Source organism: Sceloporus occidentalis, unplaced genomic scaffold (assembly GCF_023333645.1).
Source record: "Sceloporus occidentalis isolate IW3139 unplaced genomic scaffold, rSceOcc1.0.p SCAF_5, whole genome shotgun sequence".
In the NCBI taxonomy this organism is placed as follows: domain Eukaryota; kingdom Metazoa; phylum Chordata; class Lepidosauria; order Squamata; family Phrynosomatidae; genus Sceloporus; species Sceloporus occidentalis.
The window spans coordinates 125,877,778-125,901,672 of NW_028316985.1; the positions used below are offsets into that span (position 1 = coordinate 125,877,778).

At 40.1% G+C, this 23,895-nt stretch overlaps 1 protein-coding gene across 4 annotated transcripts in view; it reads left to right on the forward strand.

Annotated features, from left to right (window-relative positions):
* Positions 1-23,895, forward strand: part of IRF2 (interferon regulatory factor 2) — a 58,827-nt gene that overhangs the window by 30,124 nt on the left and 4,808 nt on the right. For all 4 annotated transcript variants that reach the window (XM_089525401.1, XM_089525400.1, XM_089525403.1 and 1 more), the window contains 7 exons: positions 7,932-8,024; positions 8,633-8,732; positions 10,501-10,677; positions 12,527-12,573; positions 16,121-16,235; positions 17,228-17,392; positions 21,475-21,521. In XM_089525401.1, the coding sequence (XP_089381527.1) occupies positions 7,938-8,024; positions 8,633-8,732; positions 10,501-10,677; positions 12,527-12,573; positions 16,121-16,235; positions 17,228-17,392; positions 21,475-21,521 (738 nt within the window). In that variant the 5' untranslated portion in view covers positions 7,932-7,937. The remainder of the gene's footprint in view (positions 1-7,931; positions 8,025-8,632; positions 8,733-10,500; positions 10,678-12,526; positions 12,574-16,120; positions 16,236-17,227; positions 17,393-21,474; positions 21,522-23,895) is intronic.

The following is a 23,895-nucleotide window of genomic DNA, read 5'->3' on the forward strand; positions in this document are numbered from 1 at the left end:
TCCGGAAAGGACGCCCCTTTATAACCCTAGTATGCACGGAACGTGTACTTTTAGGCCCGTCTGTAACGGGCCTTTATGTCATTTCCTGGGTCATGGGAAATGGGAAGTCTTTTAATATAGAAAACCCATGGGACTGTGCCACACTGGGAGCATTTCTAGATGAAGTGTTCATCACACTAGCAATCAGGAGATGCCATTCAGCTTTTCAAACACACTCCATGGATCATTGGTTTAAATGAAAAAGAAGTGGTAGGAAAACAAGGGCAAATTGCAAGTGAAAGAAAGCAATTTATGAAATCCTGGTAAAAGGTAAAAATGATCTTAATTATACATGCTTAATTTCTTGAACAGCATACATAGTTTCATGATTTGATGTTAATAACTTCTGAGATCATTAGATTTGCAAAATGTACAGAGAACTTTAACATTCATCTTGTAAAAGGAGGTGGAATGAAGAAAAAAACCTATATGAAATGACTAATTTCATGAAGGAACCTACACCTGGTTGCATTTATGTTCCAGCTTCACACACCTAACTGTAATTGCTTTTGTGATGGTTTCATTTGCTGTTTAAAGTTCAGCAGTAATAGAAGCCCATGTTCTCTCACCTTTGGCTTTGGGTAGCTGTGGTTTGATGAGTTAGCTTAAAGTAGCAAAGCTGCTTCAAGTACAGCCTCCCCCACCCTCTTCTAAACCAGAAATGATATCTTTTGGGCACACTGCACCATCTGTGTGCTGAGGTCCTCATACACATTCAAATGCATACGAAGATAACTCCTCTTTTCCCCTTGGAAACGGAATCTGTCAAGCACAGAAAAGGTAGTGACTGCAGTGTCATGCCTCAGCTGATAAGTGACTAGGGTGGGGAATGTTTTTGGCTGCCACATGTTTCTTCCATTCCTTGACATTTGCAGGAATGGGATGAGGAGGAACAATGTCTCACAGCATTACTTTTTCTCCATTTTTCTTAGACACAACAGCAGCTGCAGCATATAAGTCTTGGCATTGTTTAAAGTACCCATACTTCTCTCTGTCTTATAAAGCCTTACCTTTAAGCAGCTCTGTGAGGAAACTCAGGCTGCCTCTGAAACTAGCTTATTGTCCAAAGTTGGGTTTTCTCATCCTGTAGTCATTTCCCCTTCAGTCCCATTTTGACTGCTTTTTCTTAATTCTCAAAATACTGTATCTAAGGAAGTGGGGGGGGGGGGGGCAACACCATTGTAAGAGGAAGGTAATGAATGGGCAAAGGGAGAATGATTTGGGGTAATTTCTGAGTTAGCATCAGTTTGGGGGGGGGGGGGCGATGTACTAATGATACAGCAAGGTGATTGGCTTTTGTATGCAGAATGTGACTGTGTTTTTGTTTCACTTTTATTTCATTGTTACAGTGCGATTGTGCAACTGTGCGGGAGTATAGATCACTATAGTGCTATGCTTCCGGTATCTTCCAGTAGTGCAATGGTTGTGGAATTGGCCCCTAGCATGATGATTTCCATAATGCTACTTTGGTTTTTGTGGACAAACAGCAAGAAGAAACTGCAGTGATTGACTGTAGGTCGTTTAGCAATTTCTGCCTTTACACAATTCAGCTTATACCTATTACTAGTATATTTGTATGCATGAGGTGGATGGCTCCTCTTACAATTCTGCTGTCCCTGAATTAAATCCCACTGAGAAGGTGCTTACAAAAATAATGAAAGCTTTGGTACAAAAGGCCTTTCTCATACTGCAGACTAGAGCCTCTGAACTTCAGCACCACTTCAAAGTCTTGCCTGGGAGTTGTTGTTCTCCATATCAGATGAGTCTCTTAGAGATGGTACAAGACTACAGCCAGAGGTTTCTTGACTGGACCACAAGCCACATTACTAAGTAACCTATTTTGCAACCAATTAATACCATGCAAGGGACTAATTATCTTTTGATAAGCCAGTCAGCAGGAGCAAGCCTGTTTCCCTTTCTAAAGCAGAGTATTTCTTTCATGCTATTAAAACATGTTTTCAGACCTTTGCCTGTCCTGCCCATTCTTTCCCTTTTCTGTGTTTGCGCACACGTAACTGATACAAGATGAGTATCCCTTCTGTGAAAACCTGAAGTGCTCCAAATCCAAAACTTTTTGACAGCCGACATGAAATTTCAAGGGTTTGATTTTGGAATATTTTGCATTTTGGAATACACGTTGCACATAGTACTCTATTTATGAGGTTGGGGAGAGACACAAGGATCTGTGAAATGGTGGAAGGTGTAGATTCACTCCAAGCACTACTCTTGGATTTCCACCATTTCACAGGTACATATTTTTCTCTCCTGCCTTGCGTCTCTCACATCTCTCTCTAGCCTCACAAATGCAGTATGCACTTTGCTACTTGTATTCCTTTTATATATATAAAAAATATTGTGGATCTACAGCTTGCACACTTGGAAACACTTCTGCTCCTGAGTATTTCAGGTAAGAGATATTCAACTTTAATAGCAGACACAACTACGAATTCGTTTCACACCCTCCCCCAGGAGCTGCTCACCTTTGTTGCCTACTTATGCTATCTCAACTAATTGTGATGGCCTGCATAGTGGATACTGAGCTGAACATGCAGCTGCTGATCAATGTGTTTAATTTATTGTGGATCTACAGCTTGCACGCAAACACTTGTCTTTCTTTTAGCCTTAAAATCTCCTGATGCAGAAGCATGGTGCTGCACTGTACGGAAGTACTATGACAGATGCCATTTCTTCTGTGGGAATAGTTTTGTCACTTTGATGCATTCAAGCAACTGTGCTTTGATCCAAGTAGTAAATGGCAAGGCTGAATGAATGAATTCTGCTTAGGGAGGCTGCCTATGGGAGCATTTGAAAACCTCTACTATTAAATGTTATCAGAGAGAAATATGTAGCATGACTCATTAGACTTCTTTGGACATAAAGGTAAAGTATAATTTATTTACCTGAGCAAATACACAAATCATTATTAAGTTTTGGGTTCCTCCCCACGGTTGCAAGGGGGGAAAAAAGAAGCATCTGTCTCCACCTTTGAACCAGCTAGTGTCCTTCCATTATACTCAAACTGGGCATTATTGAACAGTGGGCTCTCAATATCCACAGGCTTGCTATCTGTGGATTTAAACATCTGTGGAAGGCAAGCCCCATTGCTTTCAATGGGCACATGTGTTGCCTCTGCTATTAAGGACAGTGGGACTCAAGGTCCTGCATTTTTCCTTCTTCGTGTGGGGAGTGCAGAACAGATCTCCTGCAAATATGAAGGGTGGACTATAATAGCATAATTAATGTTAAGTAATACCATTAGTAAGTCATGCCCACAAACTTCAGTTAGGTTCTTACTTCTTTGAACACATTATAGTCTAATAATTAAAGTCCTCCTGGATTCAGACATTATTGACCACTCAGTTTACAATCAGAAGCACATGCTTCCAGATCTCTTCCTAGCTGTGCCAGAGGGAGGAAGAGAGAGTACACAAAATGATTACCTTTTGTGTATGTTCATGCAAGCTTGCAATTAATATAATGGACTTTATATATATAGTATAAGCCAACAGGAGAACTGAGCTTACTTTCCTATTTTACACATTTCTTATTAATTTTTTACTTAACTGCGTAGGCTGATAATATATCACTGTAGTTGATGGAATATGGGTTCACATTTGCATTAATTGTTTGGTTTATGTTATGTTATGAGTTAGATATGTTATGGTTGATATGGATACATGAGAGACAAATTGTGTGGAAAGGATAATCATACAATTTAAATACTTAATAATATAAGTACTCATTCACACAGAGTTCACAGCATCATAGAGAGGTGAAACCTGGTCTTATAAATGGTGTTGACATACATATCAACAAGATTTAAGAAGTTCTAGCACAAAAGCGACATACACAAAAATATCACTGAAAATAGACTCCCAGTACTATGTTGTAGCTTCTTGCCTTTAATGTCTAGAATGTGTATTAGCAGTGTCATATCAATGATTTCCATACTCAGGCTAGATAGATATCAGTAGGGGCATGACCTCATATTCTTGCACTCGTAATATTAACATGTTAGTTACAATGGTCATGATAAACTGTTGTAGCTGAGGCATACCCCATCTATATTCTACATAAATTGAGAAGTTGCTTGTATGATACAGAAGGAAAAGAAAAGTTATTCTAAAAGAAATATCCAATGGGACTTCATTTTATTTCTGGACGCGATAAATTAAGGTTGTTGTTGTTGTTGTTGTTATAGCTTTCTATTCTTGGTTACTGGAAGCCAGGTTCCACAAATGCTGGTTTAGTTTACTAGTCTGACACTAGCAACACACTCCAACCCGCCCCCCCCCCCCCCAAAAAAAAAAAATTTCTGGTATATACAGAAGGCTACAGGGAGAGGCAGTATTTTCTCTGATTTGCACTATGGCTTGGGAGCAAATAAAAAAACTCCCAAGAGTTATGTTTGCTTCTTATTATATGCAAATTTTCATTCAAGTAGAGCTAGATTTAACTCCCTTGAAATATATGTTACTTTCCTTCTCCAAACTGTAATGTTAAAGTTGTTTGAGATAGTTAGATATCCAGGGACATGTGCACCTGGCAAACTGTTGAGTGGAATTATGGATACCAGGTTATAACACAAGTACATTGTGATTTATATTATATTTATTAGAATCAAGGTTCTGACCTGTGAAGATGATACTCTATAACTCTGTTGGTTGAACATTTTTAAAAAGTCTTTTAACTCTCAGTTTTTCCTTTTATCTTTCTTCCTCTTAGGTCAATGGAATAATTAGTGTGACTGTGTGCCCTTTCACACTACACAATTAAAACAGTATGATTCACCTTCAGTTGCCATGGTTGCATCCTATGGAATCCTATGGGGTGGGGTGGCAGTTTGGTGAGGCACTAGAGTTCTCTGACTGAGAATTCTAAATACCCCTTCCTAAACTGTAAATCCCAGGATTTCCTAGGATGTTGCCATTGTAGTTAAAGTGGAATCATGGTGCTATAATTGTCCCTAGCTCTATAGTATTTCACCCTATTTTTCTTTTTTTACTGCCCCTACCACTACCACAATTTTTAGTGCTCTATATGTATTTCCATTTGAGCCCCAATATCCAGCAGGAACAAAAAGCCAATAATCATTCCTAGCATTGCTGGTTTTATTGCTGGTGAAAATATAGGAACACAGACTTGGAAATGATTATCTTCATACGAGCCTAGAAAGCTGTCTTACAGTGAGTTAGACCATTGATCTTTCTAGATTTGTCATTAACACAGAGCAGCAGTGCCTCTCCAGGATTTTTATACTGGATTTTTCTCAGCCCTACTTGGAGATTATGGCCTTCTCTGCATAGGGCAAGAGGGGCCTGTTTTGCACCCATTCTGATGTTGTCCTATTTGGACCATGCATGGCCCAAACCCCAGTTCTGATGCAAACAATTGAGATGAAGTCCAGTACATTCAGCACCAGAACCAGGGATAACACCCTTAAACTGCATTTTAAAAAATTGTTTCTTACTTCGAATCTTCTGGGAGTATTGTGGTCATGGAGCAACCCTGCTCTCTCCTCATTACCTGGCCCCCTGTTCCCATATGGGAATGACTGTTTGCATGGGTATCCCACTGAGTCACCCAGGATGAATCTGCTGCCATTGCAGGGTTCTAGTTTCTGAGGTCAGAATGAGATGCCCAGCAGTGTTCGCATGGCTGGGGGCTCTGTTTTGTCTTCAGAGCAAGTGACCTGCGGTGGCAGAAGCACCAGGCAGCTCAGTGAAATGCCCATGCAGACAGCCATCATGGTGCGAGAACAGGGAACCAAGTAATGGCGAGAGGCCAGGCCAGGATACTCTGGACTACCCCTGGTGTATCCAGGGGTCCATGCAGATAGGGCCACAGCTGATGGAAAACCAGGAGATTTTGGCTCCACAATGTGTCACTCATACCTCATATGCTCCAAGAATTCAAAAGGAAATGGTAAATATATTTAGAGATTTGTAAAATGACACTAAGAGCACATGTTGCTGGGAGTTTTGTACAAAGTACAAATGTTCTTCTGAAAATTAAGATTTCTCCCCAGGGTCTTAAGGTAGTCATCTAATAATTTGAAATGCTTATGGTAAACTATCTGATAGGGTTCAAATAGTATATACCATGGTAAGCCCCCAAAATCTGTTCATAGGAAACACTGTTATTCTTTCTTCTCTCTCTCTTTCTTGAGAACAATGCCATAATTACTGGTTTACTTTTACCATTCTGTTGACTGAGCAAAAAAGCACATAAAATTTCATTCTCAAGAAGCTTTTCTAGCTCTTGTAATGCTAATGACCTGAATCCTACTTGGATTTGTTGATTTGGCCTGAAGTCACTTCTATATTCAGCCCAGCGTAGTATAACATTCTACTTGATGCCTAATAACACCCATTTAGGGGGCTACGGCATTCCTGATTCATGAAAACATAATATGTGGTGTCTAAGATTACATCAGCTTCATTTTATTGACATACTATATTGCAGGCTCATAATTAACTTCGTGGCATTATTTGTTCATTGGTCACTGTTACAGTATGTGATAGCTAATGTATGATTTCAGCCTTGCATAAAGTATAAAGCAAATAAAAATAGGTGTGCATAACTCAGCCAAAGTGTAAGGTACACCACAACCTGATCTTTTCGATGTCTACTGAGAAGGAACTCCAACTGAGTTCAGTGGGGCAACTCCAGTTAAAAGTGCACATGAATACATGGTTACCCTGAGCTTAAAGTGATTTACCCAAATCTTTGTGCACCTAAAGTAGGCAAAGGTCCTGCTTATCTCTCCTGCTGGTCTCAGTGAGACTGATATCAACTTTTAATTTTGATATGAGCACTTTCTTAAGATGATAATATAGTGACAACCACTGGCAATTTCAAGGAATTGCCAAGTCATGCTAGTAGGGGATTCTAGTAGGGTATGTGTAATCCAAAAATGAGTTTTCCAAACTTTAGGTCAGCTGGGAAGAAGACCTCCATTGCTACTATTATCAGCTGTGTCTGCACAGGCCAAATGCCACATCTTCCCTCTGCCTAACCGTGGGTAGTCCAGATGATGCAGGGCTCAATCCCCAGTTCTGGTGCAAACTTTCCAGATGATATCTGTCCCATTCGCCACTTCAACCTGCAGGATATCCCTCTGAAACTGAATTCTGAAACGTCATATTTTGCTCCAGAGTGACAGTGGGCAGCTGTTTGCAACATGTCCCACTGTGCTGCCCACTGTGAGTCTCCCTGAGGTCAGAATGAGGCACCCAGCCATGTGATCTGACACTGGGTGTGTCATTTTCGGCTTCAGATGGAGCAACCTGTGCGGCAGGTGGCACAGCAGGACACGTACCAATAACCACCCACCATTGCTCTAGACTGCCAGGTAACAGGAACAACAGGGCAGCTTTGGGCCCAGAATACTCCAGGCTGCTCCCAGATTCTGGCCCATGAATATACAATCATTGTTGAACCTATTCTGTGAACGAACAGGACCTGGGGTGGCTTGTGGTCAGAATGGGGAGCGTGTCATCCCAAAATTCCAGGGTGAGGTTTGATGCTCCCTTCACTGCTTGGACTATGGTTCACCAGTGATAGGACCTTTGTTGCCCAAACTGTCAGGGTTGGAATGAAACTTAATCATACATAGAGCAGACATATGGAAACAAATGGGATTTAAGTGAGTCATGACTAACGTAAATGCCATCAGTTTTAATGGGTGTGTTTTAAGTAGTATCATTTTCAGATCTAGCCCATAAAGGTTGCATGTAACTTGTTCATTAGTTTTTATTTGTACTGAGTTAATTTCACTTTTGTATACAGAAACATATAATATAATAATATTATATATAATAAAATACAATAAAAAAGAAACATTACCTGGCTTTTAGAATAATTTATCAATGCTTTCTCTTCTTGCAAAGAAAACAATGCCGGTGGAAAGAATGCGAATGCGGCCATGGCTAGAAGAACAAATAAATTCAAACAAGATACCAGGTCTGAAATGGCTAAATGAGGTAAGGCCTGTCTGCATCTTTAAACAGTGATAAAAATAAAACAGTTTTTTTTATCTCTACTAGCTTGGTGCTGTGGGGAATGACTTCTGTACTTATAATCCCGGTTTGCTGGGCAAGTGCAAGTCAGTTCTCTGTTTCAGATGTAACCATAAAGAACTTTCTGCCAGCCAGGAATGTGAACAGGGGAGGATAGAGTTGCCTGGTGGAATAAAGGGCAGGGTTCCTGTCCCTTTGATAGTTGTGTGGGGCTTTCAGCAAATGTTGCTTCCATGATAACCAACACATGCTGAAATTCATTTACTGAAATGACAGTTTTCCCATCCAATAGTAGCTTAGAATATTTTTTAAATATTAGAAACAAATTTTGCAAAACAAGTATATACATTTTTTAGTGTTTTTCTTTACTGTCAGTAACTGTTTTAATTACTGCTGTTTAGTCATTGACTTGGTATTTTAAGGGGAAAGATGAGCCAGAAAGCATGCATGTGACAGGAAAAAAATGCACAGAAGGTACAGCTGGAGTCTATTTTGTAAAATAAAAAAATCTGAAGACAATTTCTGTGTTAATTGTTGTTTGCATTCATTTCCTGTTTGTTTCTGTTTTTCAGGAAAAGAAAATTTTTCAGATTCCATGGATGCATGCTGCACGCCACGGGTGGGACGTTGAAAAAGATGCTCCCTTGTTCAGGAATTGGGCCATTCACACAGGTAAAAGAAGCTCATTTGTATTAGGCAAATGTACTTAGTAATAGCATTTTCTATTTTGCTTTCCCATGTGATCACCCTGATGGATGTCTGATGAGAAGTGCAGTTAGCACATGGGCTGTTACAGCTATAAGCACTACTTCCCCTATTCGGTAAACCAGAGGAAGTAAATCCAGACACACATTCTTTTGCCTTCATGGAGCTGTCTTCCCTGTTCAAATGACTAGTGAAGCCCTATGAGCCAGAGTTGTTTAGGTGCCTTGCGGGTCATTACTGATTTTATAGATAAAGATGGACTACAGTTGAACAAGTTGTTGGGCACATCATTCACAGTATGAAGAGCCTGTTTTAATAATACAGTTTAATTATGTGTTTAATTACAGTTTAATAAAACTATGTGTACTATTGTTGTTGACCTAAAATCCAATTTAGTATCTGTGGAGTGAAAAATCCTTACTAGCACAGTTGTTCTTCTAGATTACACCATAGCAATTGGACAACTAGCAATGGCATGCCTGATGTCACCTGGTACAGGGAGGTGCTGGGGCGTGTGACAGTGGCAGCCAAAAGGACACACTTACCCTTTTCCTTTGCCGTGGCGGTAGCTTCTTCCTTTGGCAAAGCCTGGAGGGGGTGCTTGCCCCTTCTCACCCTGCAGCAGGAGGAGGGCCCGACTGGGCTAAATCCCTCCATCCACCTAGTGACGCAACTGACAACTTGTTGTGGGATTGCTTTGCACAAAAAAATGTGCAAGAGATACACAGAGAGAAGAGATTCCACAGGTTGTTTTGTAATTGCTTTGCACAACTGCTTCCTCAATATAACCGTAAGTGGTAACATCCTTGCATTGATTCTGAAAACATGCAACCACTAGCACAATGAGGCTTTCATCCACGTGGTGATATAACTGAATACATTCCCATATGTTTGTTTTGAGCCATTTTGAGTCTCCATTCTGGGAGAAAGGCAGCGTTAAAACCAAATAAATGAATTATAAAATTCTCAAGTCAAATTGTGAAGATTTGACATGGAGGGCTACAGTATTCTGCTTTGTAGGCATGATACCATAGATCCCAGATTTTGAATTGTATTGTGTTGTCTGTTTGGCATTGGAAGATTGCAGAATTGTTTTTGAAGAAAATCCACTGAGGACACCCAGACTCAGGATTTTGTGAGCTGTAGCCACGATGTGAACTCAACTGAAGGCTCATTTCTCTAGCTCAGAGTTTGAGTATTAGACAATTAGACAATGACATCTTCGATTGACTGGTGATCACTTCATTTCACACTCAAATTGCTCCAAGCGGTCTTACATATGGGAATGATATTCAGTAATATTAAAAATAAATGACAAGGAAGGATTCATTTTGTGCAGTGATAACATACATCAAAGGTGGGGAGAGTGCAGTCTTCCAGAAGCTTTTGCATAGTAACTCTTATCAGTCCCAGGCAGCCTAACTAGTAGTGAGGAATGCTGAGAGTTGCAGTCCCACAGCATTTGAAGAGCCACATTTTAGCCACCCTGCTAAAGCCACCCTGCTCAGTTGGATTTGCAGTCTTGGCAAATAGTGTTTCTCATAAGCTTTTATGTTTCCATCATCCAGAGGTGTCCGCTCTTCACAGTTCTTTTCTTTTCATAGACTTGCCTCCCAGTACCTTTCCTTCCTCATAATGAAATTAAGTCTTGATATTAAACTGTTCTTACAAGAGAATTTTCATTAACTCAGTGACAAAGACCAATTTTACAAGTACTTTCCTCTTTTTTCCTTAGGGAAGTACCAGCCAGGAGTTGACAAAGCAGATCCAAAGACATGGAAAGCAAATTTCCGATGTGCAATGAATTCCTTACCTGATATTGAAGAAGTCAAAGACAAAAGCATTAAGAAAGGAAACAACGCATTCAGGGTATACCGAATGTTGCCTTTATCTGAGAGGCCTTCTAAAAAAGGTAGATGAACGTTGTGGGCTTGACCAATCATTTAGTGATGGAAGCTGTTATTCTGAAAATCAGAGAACTGTGCTTTGAACACTGCTGTTCATGTTGTATCAAGAATGGATTAGTTACAGATGAATCGGCAGCTGTTTCCCTTTGTGGTAGGCACAAATGGTCTGTAAAATTGTCTGTAATAATAATACATTGCATCATGTATTAGTACATCATGTTTGAGCTGAGGCAAGAAGCAATTGCTGTCAGCTGAATGATGATACTAGCCCTGTTTTTTCCACCAAGTGCTCCACATGATGCTGCTTTTTCCCCTACCTATGGCCAGTGAGAAGAGGAACAAATGAGAAGATGTAGCTCAGCGGAGGGGAATATGCTCTGCATGTGGGTAGTCCCAGGTTCTATTCCTGGCATCTCCCAGTTTAAGAAAAAAACATTCAATTAACAGACAGTGTGAAAAGAATCCTGCTCAAAATTGAGCGAATGTCAGTCAGTGTAGACAACAGTGGACAAGATGGACAAATGGTTTGGCATGTATTTTGGCGGTCTTTTGTGCCAGTGATATAAAGCATGGACAGAGAAATGTACGGAATAATGATGAAGCATTGTGTTTTGCTAAATGGTCCCAGGAAGTGAGAAGCGGAAAAGGAGCAGTGGTCTGTGGCTCTTCTTGCACTTACTGTATATACTTAACTATATACTTGCTCTCTTGTGTGGGCGCTTTCACTGTCTCTCCCTCTCTCATACACACATCCAGCCTCTACTTACCGTATATACTCAACTATAAGTCAACCTCATGTATAGGTCGAAAGCAGGTTTTGGGGCCAAAATTATGGATTTTGATATGACCCATGGATAAGTCAAGGGTAAAACTTATGGGCATGTACGAAAGAATCTAAAGGATGGAGCAAGGAAAACACTGCCAAAGAATTTACAAGATTCTAGCAGGCATAACTGTTTGTGCTCACACTAAAGTATGAATGAATGAGAGAATAGAGGTGGGTCAGGTGCTTCCAGGACAGATTTCACTCTTGCCTTTCACCAGGGAATAGTTCATTTTTTAAATAAGAGTTAAAGTGCAGTACTTATATTGGCCCATGGATAAATTGACTCAGTTTTTTTGGGTCCTTTTTTTAACTAAAATTTCTAGACCTGTACATGAGTATATGCAGTATTTTAATTTTGGACACTTATTTTTTTCCAGTTCAGTTCAGTGAGGTTGTGTGTGTGCGTGTGCATGCTAACCAAAAGCCACAACAAATACATATACAGTGGTCCCTCCACATTGGCTGGGGTTAAGGGTGTAGGAACCCCATGAATGTGGAGAAACCACAAATAAAAAAGCACTATTCTTTTTACTTGAGAGAACACCTCTCTAGGAATGTTTAGGTCCTCCAGTGCAACACTGTGGTCAACATCTGCCAGAAGTTGATCATAGAATCATGCTGGATTACCTACAAATGCCTAGAGAAGTGTTTTCTGCTGAAACTTCTAGGTTCTTCAGTGCAACCTTATTGTCAACTTCTGGCAGAGTTGTGCTGGAGGACCTAGAGATTCCTAGAGAGAACATATTTATCAAAGCTGCAAATGTGGAAGACCAACTGTACATGATTTATTGAAACATCTACTCCATAGCTCCTCATTTATGTTGCTGGGTTTAACGAAGTAAATAGCAACCATTGCTGCTGTAGAGTTTTACTTAATATCAGTATGTTGAATGGTTAGATTATTTCAAATAATACTGAAATGATTATGACAATAAATGGTTTTCTGATATTTGGAGATGCTGGTTTTGTGCTAGCATTAAGCAGAATTGGCTTGTCTGTAAGGAAATAATTTCCTTCCATGTCTACAGGAAAGAAACCGAAGCCAGACAAGGAAGACAAGGTGAAACAAATTAAGGTAATTATTTTCATTTCATGGACAAAGGCATTACAATTTTTGGCTAGAAGCTAATGGGAACCTTTGCAAGTACTAGTATCAGCCAATATGTTTCTGTTAGAGCATGCTAAAGAAGGACTTGCTGCCATTATAACAGCAGCCCTACTCAGCTAAGAACTTTATATCAAAGGGCTAAACTACATATTATGGACTGAAGCCAGTTATTAGTTCTAACTAGAGTTGATCCACTGAATCAAGAGTAACTTCCTAATCAACAGTTATCTAAATTTCATTGATTAAATGGATTTACTGTAACCAGGACTGATCCTCACCTGCAATACTGTGTCCAGTTTTGGGTACCACAATTCAAGACAAACTGGAACATGTCCAGAGGAGGGTGACCAATGTGGTAAAAGGACTGGAAACCATATCCTATGAGGAGCAACTTAGGGAGCCTGAGGAAGTGAAGAGTAAGAGGTGTCATGATAGCTATGCCTGAACAGACAGGCCAAAATAAAATTGCTTCAGGTCACTTTGGAGGTATGCTGTTTAAATGACACACATGTCTCAAGAGGCCAGAAGCTGGGCCAAAGCTGCGCTCCAGTCCTTAGGACTGGAGCATGGCTTTGGCACAGCTTCTGGCCTCTTAGGATGCATGCATCCTTTAAACAGCATACCTCCAAAGTGACCCAAAGCAGCTTTATTTTGGCCTGTCTGTTCAGGCCCTACGTTTAAATATTTGAAAGGATATCATAATGAGGATGGAGCAAGCTTGTTTTCTGCTGCTCCAGTGACTAGGACATAGAGCAATGGATTCAAACTGGAAAAGAGATTCCACCTAAACATTATAAAGAACTTCCTGATGGTAAGACCTGTTCAACAGTAGGTCATCTTTTGGGAGTACTTTGATTGTGTATTCCTGCATGGCAAGGGGTTGGACTGGTTGGTCCTTGTGGTTTCTACCAACTCTATGATTGTATTATTCTAATTGAATTAAGATCTGTGAAGTTATGTGGAATGGTATAGCCATGTCTCTGTTTTACTGTATTTGTGGGTATGCTTTGTATGTTATGGGAGAGGGGAAATGAGAGATTCTCATTGGTAGTGCTGTATGAAAGCAGAGGTTTATCCCTCCCCAGTGCAACTAGAGCATTCCCAGTGTGCTACATTACTGGCTAAACTATTTTGGGCCCCCAGGGTTTCCCCCTTTCAACTGTTTTGCTTAAATTGTTTTAGTGACTTTTCTTCATTGCCACTGAAATTCAGTGATGTGATTTGTCTCCAAAACCTGGCAACAGCAAAGTCTGGGTCTGAGGAAGGGGGAGCAAAATTCAGGCTTGCCCACACCTTACTTAAGATAAAAATGAGGTACTGTTATGTGTTACACATTAGTGTAGATAACAGGTCAATACAGATAATCATATTGTGATTACTGATGTCCGTTCTGCTGTCCCAAGAGTTTATGGCACAAAGAGGAATGCATGCAGTGTGAGATAACTATGGGAAATGTTGCTTAGTGGACTCTGTGTATTGTTGATGTTCATCAGGATTCTTGCCTAACATTTTGTTGTTATGTTTTGCTTTTACTGCTTTGAGCAAGAAGTGATGCATGCCATTGAATCTTCCTGTGTATGTGCCTTCAATTTGCCTGTCGACTTATGATAACCCATGAATTTCATAGGGGTTTCTTGGACAAGGAATACTCACAGGTGGTTTTGCCATTTCTTTCCTCTAAAACATAGCCTACAGAACCTTGCATGTGTTGGTGGTCTTCCATCCAAGTACTAATCAGCTTCCTGCTTAGCTTCCAAGATCAGATAGGACCTGGTACCTTTAGGATTTTTATGGCCTTTTTGAATCTTCCTACCTCCACCCAATTGCCCACATGCTTTCAAGGAATAGAAAACTCTTATGGTGTTTTGCCATGTGACAAAAAGCGTTCTAGTTCAGTCAGGAATTTTATTGGATAGATAAGCTTTTATCTAATGACTGCTCTATTTGCTCTATCTGTGTCTCTTTCTTTATTATACTGTGGTTTTTGTTGTTGTTCTTGACAGAATTAAGTATTTGGTTTTATGGTTAGTTTAAATGGTAGACACCCTGGGTAGTATGTGAACACCAGAATACATAGTCACATTTTGCTTTTTGTATAAAACAAATAAATAAGCAAATTGCTTTTTAAAAATGAAAGCTGAATTTCTTAGGAAGCCCAAGGGTCCAGAAAAAGTACCACAGGATTGCAATATATAATTTACTAGAAATGACAGTTGCTTCTCAGTTAGTGGAAACCATAAATGAAGTAAACATTAATTCTAGTCTTTTCCATCTTTGTCCAAATGTGAAACATAAGAGCTAAGTAAATCCAGCACTGAAGTGGAAAACAAATATTTCTAGCTAAACAGGGTTCTCAGTTCTTTTTGCTGGTAGTTAGTTTGCATCTTCTTGTCTGTGAGAATATATGCTATTAAAAGACATTTCTGGGGTAAAAGGTTCAGATACTTTTGCAATTAAGCTTATGCCCAAAGAGACATAGATAAGTTTAATCTGTGGAGTGGAACTGTGATCATGCATTCTGTGTTCATTGCATTTCAGTGTTCATGAATGTACAGTTGGCCCTCAGTTTTTGCAGGGGATCCGTTCCGAACCACCCCCACCCCCAAAAACAGAGACTCACCAATATTCAAGCCCCATAGGTTTGAATGGGGTGTGTGCCCACGAGCATGTGCAGGGTGCACCCCATTGAAAATAATGGAGGTCACCTCTCTGTGAATATTCAAGACCATGGACCTCAAGTCCATGAGAAAGGAGGAGTGGTTGTAATCTGTTCTGAGTATAGTAGGCTCTCCGTATTTGCAGCTTTGCCAGTCTTGCCTGCATCACACCTCAGCCAGGTTTAAAATCCCTCAGCCTTCTTTCCTGTCTCCACGCGTACCTCACCCTTATTTTGATTGATTCAGAGGAGGGAAAGCAAGTGAGAGTTTGGTGCTGTTGGGAGAACAGGAGATTGAGAGAAAGAGTATTGGGAGGAAGAAGAGTGGGTGAGGAGGTCAAAGGCTAGGAATGGGTTTGAAATATGGTTGAGGCATTGCGCTGGCAAAAGTGGGTGATGGGCTGGTGTTAATTATTGGAGTCTGTAGCATGCATGTTTGAGGGGGCTTATGATATTCACACTTTTTTCACTTTCGCAGGGCTCCTGCATCATTACACCCCATGAAAGTGGAGGGCCAACTGTATTTAATAAAAAGAAACATTTGTGGCAATTCTTCATTTTTGTGACCCTTGATGTTAATTTTTCATTACAAACCACACATTAATATTTCTTGGAAGGCACTATATAAACCTCACCCCTTGCTTTTATGTATACTAATGAGATTTATGAAATGCTGGGTTGAGTTGCCATCTCAGTGTCATCCAGCTACTTAGGTCATGGCAAAAAAAAAGACTTTATGAGACTGTAAGGCAGGGGACAGGGCTAAGCATGAAAAAGCATGGTCATGGCATGAAAAAAATAGTTGGTCATCTCTCCTTCTCTACAATCCTGACACTATCCCCAATGTTTTCTTTCTAGCAAGAACCAGAGGAGTCATCTTATGAAATGAGTAATGGAATAAGTCAAGGTTTTTCTAATTACTGCTTATCTTCCACAATAAAATCTGAAGTCGACAGTACAATAAACATTGTAGGTAAGCAGTTCCAGCACATTCCTTTTCATGGTTGGCAAACTTCTACAGCACTAGCTTTGGTCTTTACAGCTTAGCATCTCTATATTGCCAGTAACATGATGAAATTATTATAACAACAGGTTTAGTGCGGAGCTCTGATAAAAGGTAGATGGCACAACTGCAAGCTGAAGATTTAACTGTTTGTCTACCTAAAACGTATCGTGATAGTAACCTGTGGGTTGGATCCATCTTGGCTTATGTTTAGAATAGGCTGACTAAAATCAGTGGGACAACTTTGTTGTGGATAGTTTTATGTCACAGTAGGTCCACTCCCTAAACATAAGCCTGGATCTTCCCCCTTTGTCATCGGTGAAAATTAGAACAGCAACTTTGACAACATTCAGCTAGAAAAGTTGTCCTGATTATATGGAAGATGAGATGGAAGGATTTTTATGGCTTCTGAAGCTAAGATTCTGTTCAGCAGTGTAGCATAACTCCATCTTAGCTACCAGTATGTTGGAATTATGCTACACTGGGTTTATAAAGTAGGGCACCATGGCACAACTGATCACAAAGTGGGCAGCCATGCCTTGTACTTTCTGCATCCTCTAGAAGTATAGTTGGTAGCATGTCGGCATTTGTGCTGGTATAAGTCACCAACAAGACTCCAACCACGCTTGTAGTTATATACAAGGTCATTCATTTTGATGATCCATTATCAAGGAAGGAAGGTATGTTTTGGATTTGACATGTAAAGTACCCAATGTACATATGATAGTTTCTGGCAAATGATATCAAAATTCTGTCTTGGGACTTTCCCCAACGCCAGAGTCTCTTTTAACCAGGTTTTCAAAATTTGATAGCAATTGAGACAGTTTGCAGTCATACTGCAGATACATTGCTGTGCATTTTATGAAGGAAGTACTACTCCTTCCCAAAAATAGGGAGCAATGTATATAGTAAAGTTTTTGCTTAATTTGACAATCATTATTCTTGTCTATTATCATACAAAGTTGTAGGAGATGCACACTTTGAGGTTGGTCCTGGGGATCATATGATAGTTCCCAATCCTCCAGATGTTTGCCAGGTAGTGGAAGTGACAACAGAGTGTGATGATCAGCCCAGCAGTATGAGTCAACTGTACCCACTGCAAATCTCCCCAGTTTCATCCTATGCAGGTAAGCAACCTTGTAATAGAACTTGTCACCAGGGTTGAAGTAGAAGCAATATCTAAAACATTGGGAGGTGCATATCTTATCTGTTTTAGGATATTTAGAGATTTTGTTTGTGCTTACAGTGAAAGGATGAACACAGGTTCTTTTTCCAGCTAAGCAACAATAGAGCTAATCTTACTTAATATATCGAAACAGAAATGTGAATTAAAATTGAATGTACCCTTAACATGTATCTCCAGTAAAATTAGTAGACAGATAATTTCTAAATAGGATGAAAGCTAAATTTGAAAGGTTAAAATGGTTACTATTCTGTACACACAGACATACATATACACTCCACATCCTTTTACTGTGACTAGTGAAACTGAATAAAACATTAAAAACTAGATCAAATGAGAGTATTGCAATACTCTAATCCAGATGTTGCTCAAACATGATTAACAATTCCTTATCCAGGAAAAGTCACACCTGGGTCCAAAATACACTGCAGAAATGCAGCCTGAGACTGTTTTTACTGCCCTGACACAATGCTAGGGAATGTAGCCACCTTGAGTCCCTGTAGTGGAAGAAAGGTGGGATAATAATAATAAGAAGAAGCAGAAGAAGAAGAAGAAGAAGAAGAAGAAGAAGAAGAAGAAGAAGAAGTAGTAGTAGCAGCACCAAAACTACAGTTCCCATAATAATAATAATAATAATAATAATAATAATAATTATTATTATTATTATTATGGGAACTGTAGTTTTGTGAGACATTTAGCCTTCTCTGTCAGAGAGCTCTGGTGCCACAACAAACTACAATTTCCAGGATTCCCTAGCACAAAGCCAGGGCAGTTAAAGCAGCCTCAAACTGGATTATTTCTGCAGTGTGTTTTAGACCCTGGTAAACCAGCCTTATTTAGCCAGTGTAAAGGACGCTTACCTATTGATATAGTGGATCAACCAACTACAGTGGCAGATGCAAGTGTAGCCAAGCTGCAACACTTATTCCTAAGGAGAGACCTAACTTAATTGAAAAGAAATTGAACTCCCAAGCACAGATTAGCAGAACATGAAAGAAAGAAGATGCTATTTTTAGCTTGCAGTGTGTATTCCAGCCTTCCTCAACCTGGTACCTTCCAGATGTATTGAGAGCCAGGTTAAGGAAGCTGCTTTGTCCAAAAAGCAAGGAAGAGTCCTTGGGAACTTCGGATTTATTTCAGAAAGAATGGAAATAATATGGAGAAAATACAGGGACTCAGCCAAGGAAGTGAAACTCAAGTGCTCCAATAGCAATAGCAACTTCATTTATATACTGGTTCATACCACACTGAGCAGTCTCTAAGCTGTTTACAACTGTGAGCTAATTGCTCCCTTCAAGCAGGGCACTCATTTTAGCAACCTCAGGGTTATTGATCATTTCCCCCCACCCCCAATTCCAACCCCTGTCTAGTATGGTAAGGTGTTTTGTAGACATGGAATATAAGCATAGGTAGGTTTCTGGAAGGAAAATATGCCAAATAATTAGTAAGTTGGCCCTCTGCATCCAAGGCTTGAAATTTTAAAAAATCCAAAAAACAAACCTTTATTTTGCCATTTTATATAAGTTACACCATTTTACTATGTCATTGTATATAATGGGACTTGAGCATCCATGGATTTTCGTATCCATGGGGGAGGGGGGCTGTTTGTCCTTGAACCAAAACCCAATGGATATCAAGGGCCCACTGTAATGATCACAAGAAAACTAAAGGAGATAAAAGTTCTTATGGGTTGAGCATGAGAAGCCTCACTTCTAGGCTGCATTGGTTTTTTGTGATCTTGCGAGGTCCCATATAAATGTTGTGCTGAGTACGACTTCTTTCCTAAGTGAAGCTTTATTATATCATGTAACCCTCAAGGGATTCAGCTGAAAGCACTAAAGATACTGGATGCCATTCTGTATTGCAGGAACAGAATTCCTGTCCTAGAGTTACAGCTCTATAACTGCCATGTATTCAGTAAGCCTATGTAGTCTTACTGTATGACTGCATAAATGACACCCCCAATCCACTTTACTAGCCAGCAGCTCCAACAGTTGAATGAGGTATGTTCTGCTGCTGTTTGGGGTGCAAGGAGGATGGCATTCAGGTTGCCTTTCACCATCAAGCAAGTTTGCAACAATCAGAAGCAGGAACCTTGTTGCAATTTCCTACTACAGCCGTGCTCACAGGTGGGAAGAGGCCAGAAGCATCCTCCTCCTTGTCCCACTATTGGAAGCTGAACAGATTTCTTTCACCCAATTTAACTGCTGGCTGTTAAGATTGGCTGGGGGCAGAACTGTTCAGGTCAGGATCTGCTACTTACTTACACATACATAACTGAGTAGCTGATCTAGATTGACTGTTCACAATCCCCTGTTCACTTCACATACACTCAACCATTTGTCTTAATTTATTTTTTCCAATATGGCCTCTCAGACTGTATTGGGGCTGTGATTGTAGAAGTGTTAAAATGCTTTATGTACATGTGAGTGTGTTTATGGGTTTAAGTCCCATGCACAGCTAAACCTTACATAGTGTAAGATGGCATGAGCAAGATGTTTATGTGAGTGGCTTGTTATGAGAAATAGCTTTGAGCTGGCTTTTGGTCAGATAAATTCCAATACACCTGCTTACGTGCAAATGAATGAAGCAGCTTGATATGTGTGGGAGAGGAACAGAGAATAAATATGCTTTTGCTTGGCATTTGGAAGAACAGAGAATTTTCCTGCCTTCTAGTGGTACTGCTGCATCTAGGAATCTTAGGTCCATCTTGTGTAGAAAAATCTATTATGTAGTGCATAGAGCAGAAAAATTGTGAAAGTGTTAACTGTACTGTATTGCAACCAAAAACTGAGTTCTGAAAGAATACTGTATATGAGGATGTTGATATATATCATTGCTTAAAAATAAGGCCTTGAGGCCTAGAGGTCTAGATAAACATTATCAAGTGAAAAAAGTTTCATTGCTTCTTGAATGTGGATACTGATAGCTTTGCTTGGTGGCACAGGACACTGTTGTGTGATCAAGGCAGTAGCTGGGATTGTGGGTTGAAAAGAGGCTGCTGACCTTGAAGCTGGCTGACAGTAATAGCAAATTCCCCCCTTTGACCCTCAAATAGTAACGGTTTTTACATCACTCTTTTTGTAGCGGCTTCTAATTAATTATCTACCTGGTTTCACACTTGAGTAACTGGTTATGCACTAAGTCTCATAAGGCTGACATAGACTCCATTCCTGGATAAGAGAACACATTACTGTATATACTCATGTATAAGTCTAGAAATTTTGGTCAAAACATTGACCCCCCCAAAATTGAGTCAACTTATCCATGGTTCAGTGTAAGTACAGTAGTTTAACTCTTTTTTTAAAGGAACCATCCCTGGTGAATGACAAGAGTGCAGTCTGTCCTAGTAGCACTGGGTCCCCCCCTTCTTATCCATCCAGCCTTTAGGGTGAACACAGACAGTTAAGCCTGATGCAATTTTGTAAGTTCTTGGGCATCATTTTCTTTTGCTTCATCCTTTACATCCTTTGTTACATGGCCCTAAATTTTACCCTCGACTTATCCACGGGTCATATCAAAATCATTCATTTTGGGTCCAAAACCTGCCCTCGACTTATACATGAGGTCGACTTATAGTCGAGTATATACGGTACTTATCTCCCAGCAAAACAAGCAAGCAAAACTTTACAGCTGAGGTTCACAGACTGTGCCACCTGGCTGTTCCCTGTGCAGCCCCAGAATCAGCCCCAGCTGATCAACTCAGTTAATGAGAGGAATCTGTTCCTTGATATCTTAGACAGTTATTTGCAAGCAGTAATCTCAGTTGCAGAATTCACTAGAAAAGGGGGGAAGCTTTCTCCTCCAAAACCCAGTGATTGCTTGAGTTCAGTGGACAGTAGCAAAGGTTAAGCTTCATCATCCTTGCATGCATGTCTGTTTGCATATGTGTGTGCAGGGAAGCATGTCCAGCTTCTGCCCCACCCCAGTCAATACTTGATGCAGCTGTCAGGTCCAAAGAGGCTGTAAAGCCCTGTTTTTGAATGTATGAAGTACTCATATTTTTCTTCTCCTTGTGTTCCACAGAAAGTGAAACTACAGATAGCATCCCCAGCGATGAAGAAAATGCACGGGTAAGCAAAAGAATACAAAATACCTCTCAGGTTTTCTTTTCTTTTCTTTCTTTCTTTCTTTTTGCTCTCCCTCAATTTAGCAGTATTATATTCTTATAACCAGTAGTTCCTTTATCTTATTTATTTCAATTATTTAATTTATATCTCATCTTTCTTGTGACAAAGTTGCTTACAACACGGTTAAAAAATATCACTAAAAAGCTGATTATACAAATGTTAAAAAACAAAAAACTATCATATTAAAAGACTACTAATTTAAAACAGTATACAGGACATCCGCACTAACTGCGGGCTTGTGCAGACGGCAAGCCCTGGCTTTTTCAATGGGCGCGTACACATGTGGTGGTGTGAGCGGGAGCATGCCCCCATTGAAAAGAACAGGACTTAAGGTCCCGCCTTTTTTGCTGTCTGTGAGAGGGTCCTGAACGGATCCCCCATGAATAGTAAGGACGCACTGTACAGGTTAATTCTCACATATCCAGAACTCCAAAATCCCCCCAAATCCAAAATTGTCCATATTGGGGGCTGAAATAATAACACCTTGGCTTTCTGATTGTTCAGTGTACACAAGCTTTATTTCCTCCACAAAATTATTTAACATATTGGATATGAAATTACTTTCAGGCTATGTTTATAAGGTGTATACAAAACATAAATGAATTTCAATTTAGACTTGGGTCCCATCTCCAAGATATTTCATTATGCACATGTAAATAGTTCAGAATCCAAAAAACACCAAAATCTAAAACAGTTCTGGTCCCAGTCATTTTGGATGAGGGAGACTCAACTTGTAACATTTATAAAACATACCAAAAAGGATAAAATGCAGCAGCACCCATTAAAAGACCCTTAATTGTCAGAAAAGCATATCTCACATGTCCTCTTCTAATAGGTGTGCCAACAGTGATGGGGTCAAGAGAAAGGCCTCCCTTGAGGATGTTAACGTACCAAACATCCCCTGACCATAGCATGTGGAGTTATGATATGCAAGCACTATGCAACCCCCATGCAGAACAGCAATATTGTGCAACATTTGTCAATGACTAAGTACCGTTGTGAAATACATGAGATGCACAAGAAGCTATCACAACATGCAAAGACAAGGCACAGAGGAACATACTGTCTGCACAACTCCACTTCCACTGCTATCAGTAGAATACATTCACTGTGTAATGGTCACATTTTAGCCCTGCATACATATATCTCTAACTGTTAAAGAATTTCTATTCCTTTTTCTACAAAGGTCTCCAGGGCAGCTCACAGCAGACTAAAACAGTGTATGATTAAATTAAAAACACGGCCATAAAAGACAAATAATAACCAGGAATTCAAATAAATACATTAAACAAAACCTTGGCGCAGCTATAAAAACAATTGTAGCACCAAAGGGGCGGGGGTGGGGGGGGAGAAGAAGCAAAATGGAAAATCCAAACACCTAGTGAAACTAAAAGGTGTTTTCTTTGTGTTGTTGTTATGTGCCTCTAAGTCATTTTTGATTTATGGTGACCCTAGGGTGAACTTATCATAGGGTTTTCATGGCAGGATTCTTCGAGGGGGTTTGGCATTGCCATCCTCTGAGGCTGAGAGAGTGTGATTTGCCCAAGGTCACCCAGTAGGTTTTTATGCTTGAGTGGGTAACTGAACTCTGATCTCCAGAATTATAGTCCAGTGCTCAAACCATTAATTACACCATGGTCTTTACCTTTTAGTTAAAGGCTGGAAAAAACAATGGAATTCCAGAGTCTTGCCATTGTTACCGGGGAGGACTTTTTCTATATCCTAGACCATCAAACCTTTGAAAACAAAAAAATATCAAGCAATTCTTCAGAAGATGACCATAAAGGGCTGACAGGCATGTGCAGAATGGTCCATCAAGTGGCCTGGCTGGCCCCCAAATTATAGGGCAGAAAGATGATGCAGTGCAATGTGGCAACTGTGGCTGATATGATGGTCACTTTATTCTCTCCAAATCCTGTGGAGACTGCCTAGCCTGAAACTGAAAGTCCACTTCTGATTTAAAACAAACAGACAGACAGATGTGTGTGTTTTAATATTAAACATTGCAACTAATTTAAAAGGTGAACAGGTTTCCCTGGAAGCTTATAGTAGAGGCCATTCGCCTTTTGTGTGGGGTGCAGAAAAGGGGCAGTTAAGGAAGTTGGGAAGCCAGAGAACCAAACTTTGCCAGTCCCCAGGTGTAATACTTATGAGCAAGAGCAACAGACCAGACCAATCACAAAATGTGGACAGTGCAGAGCAGGGGAATTTGAAGAAGAGAAAAGAAGGTGCTTTGGCATACGAAGAGCCTGTTGAAATGTGACAATTGTGTTTACATGGGCTTGTTTTTGTTTTTGTGTACTTTCAAGTCATTTCC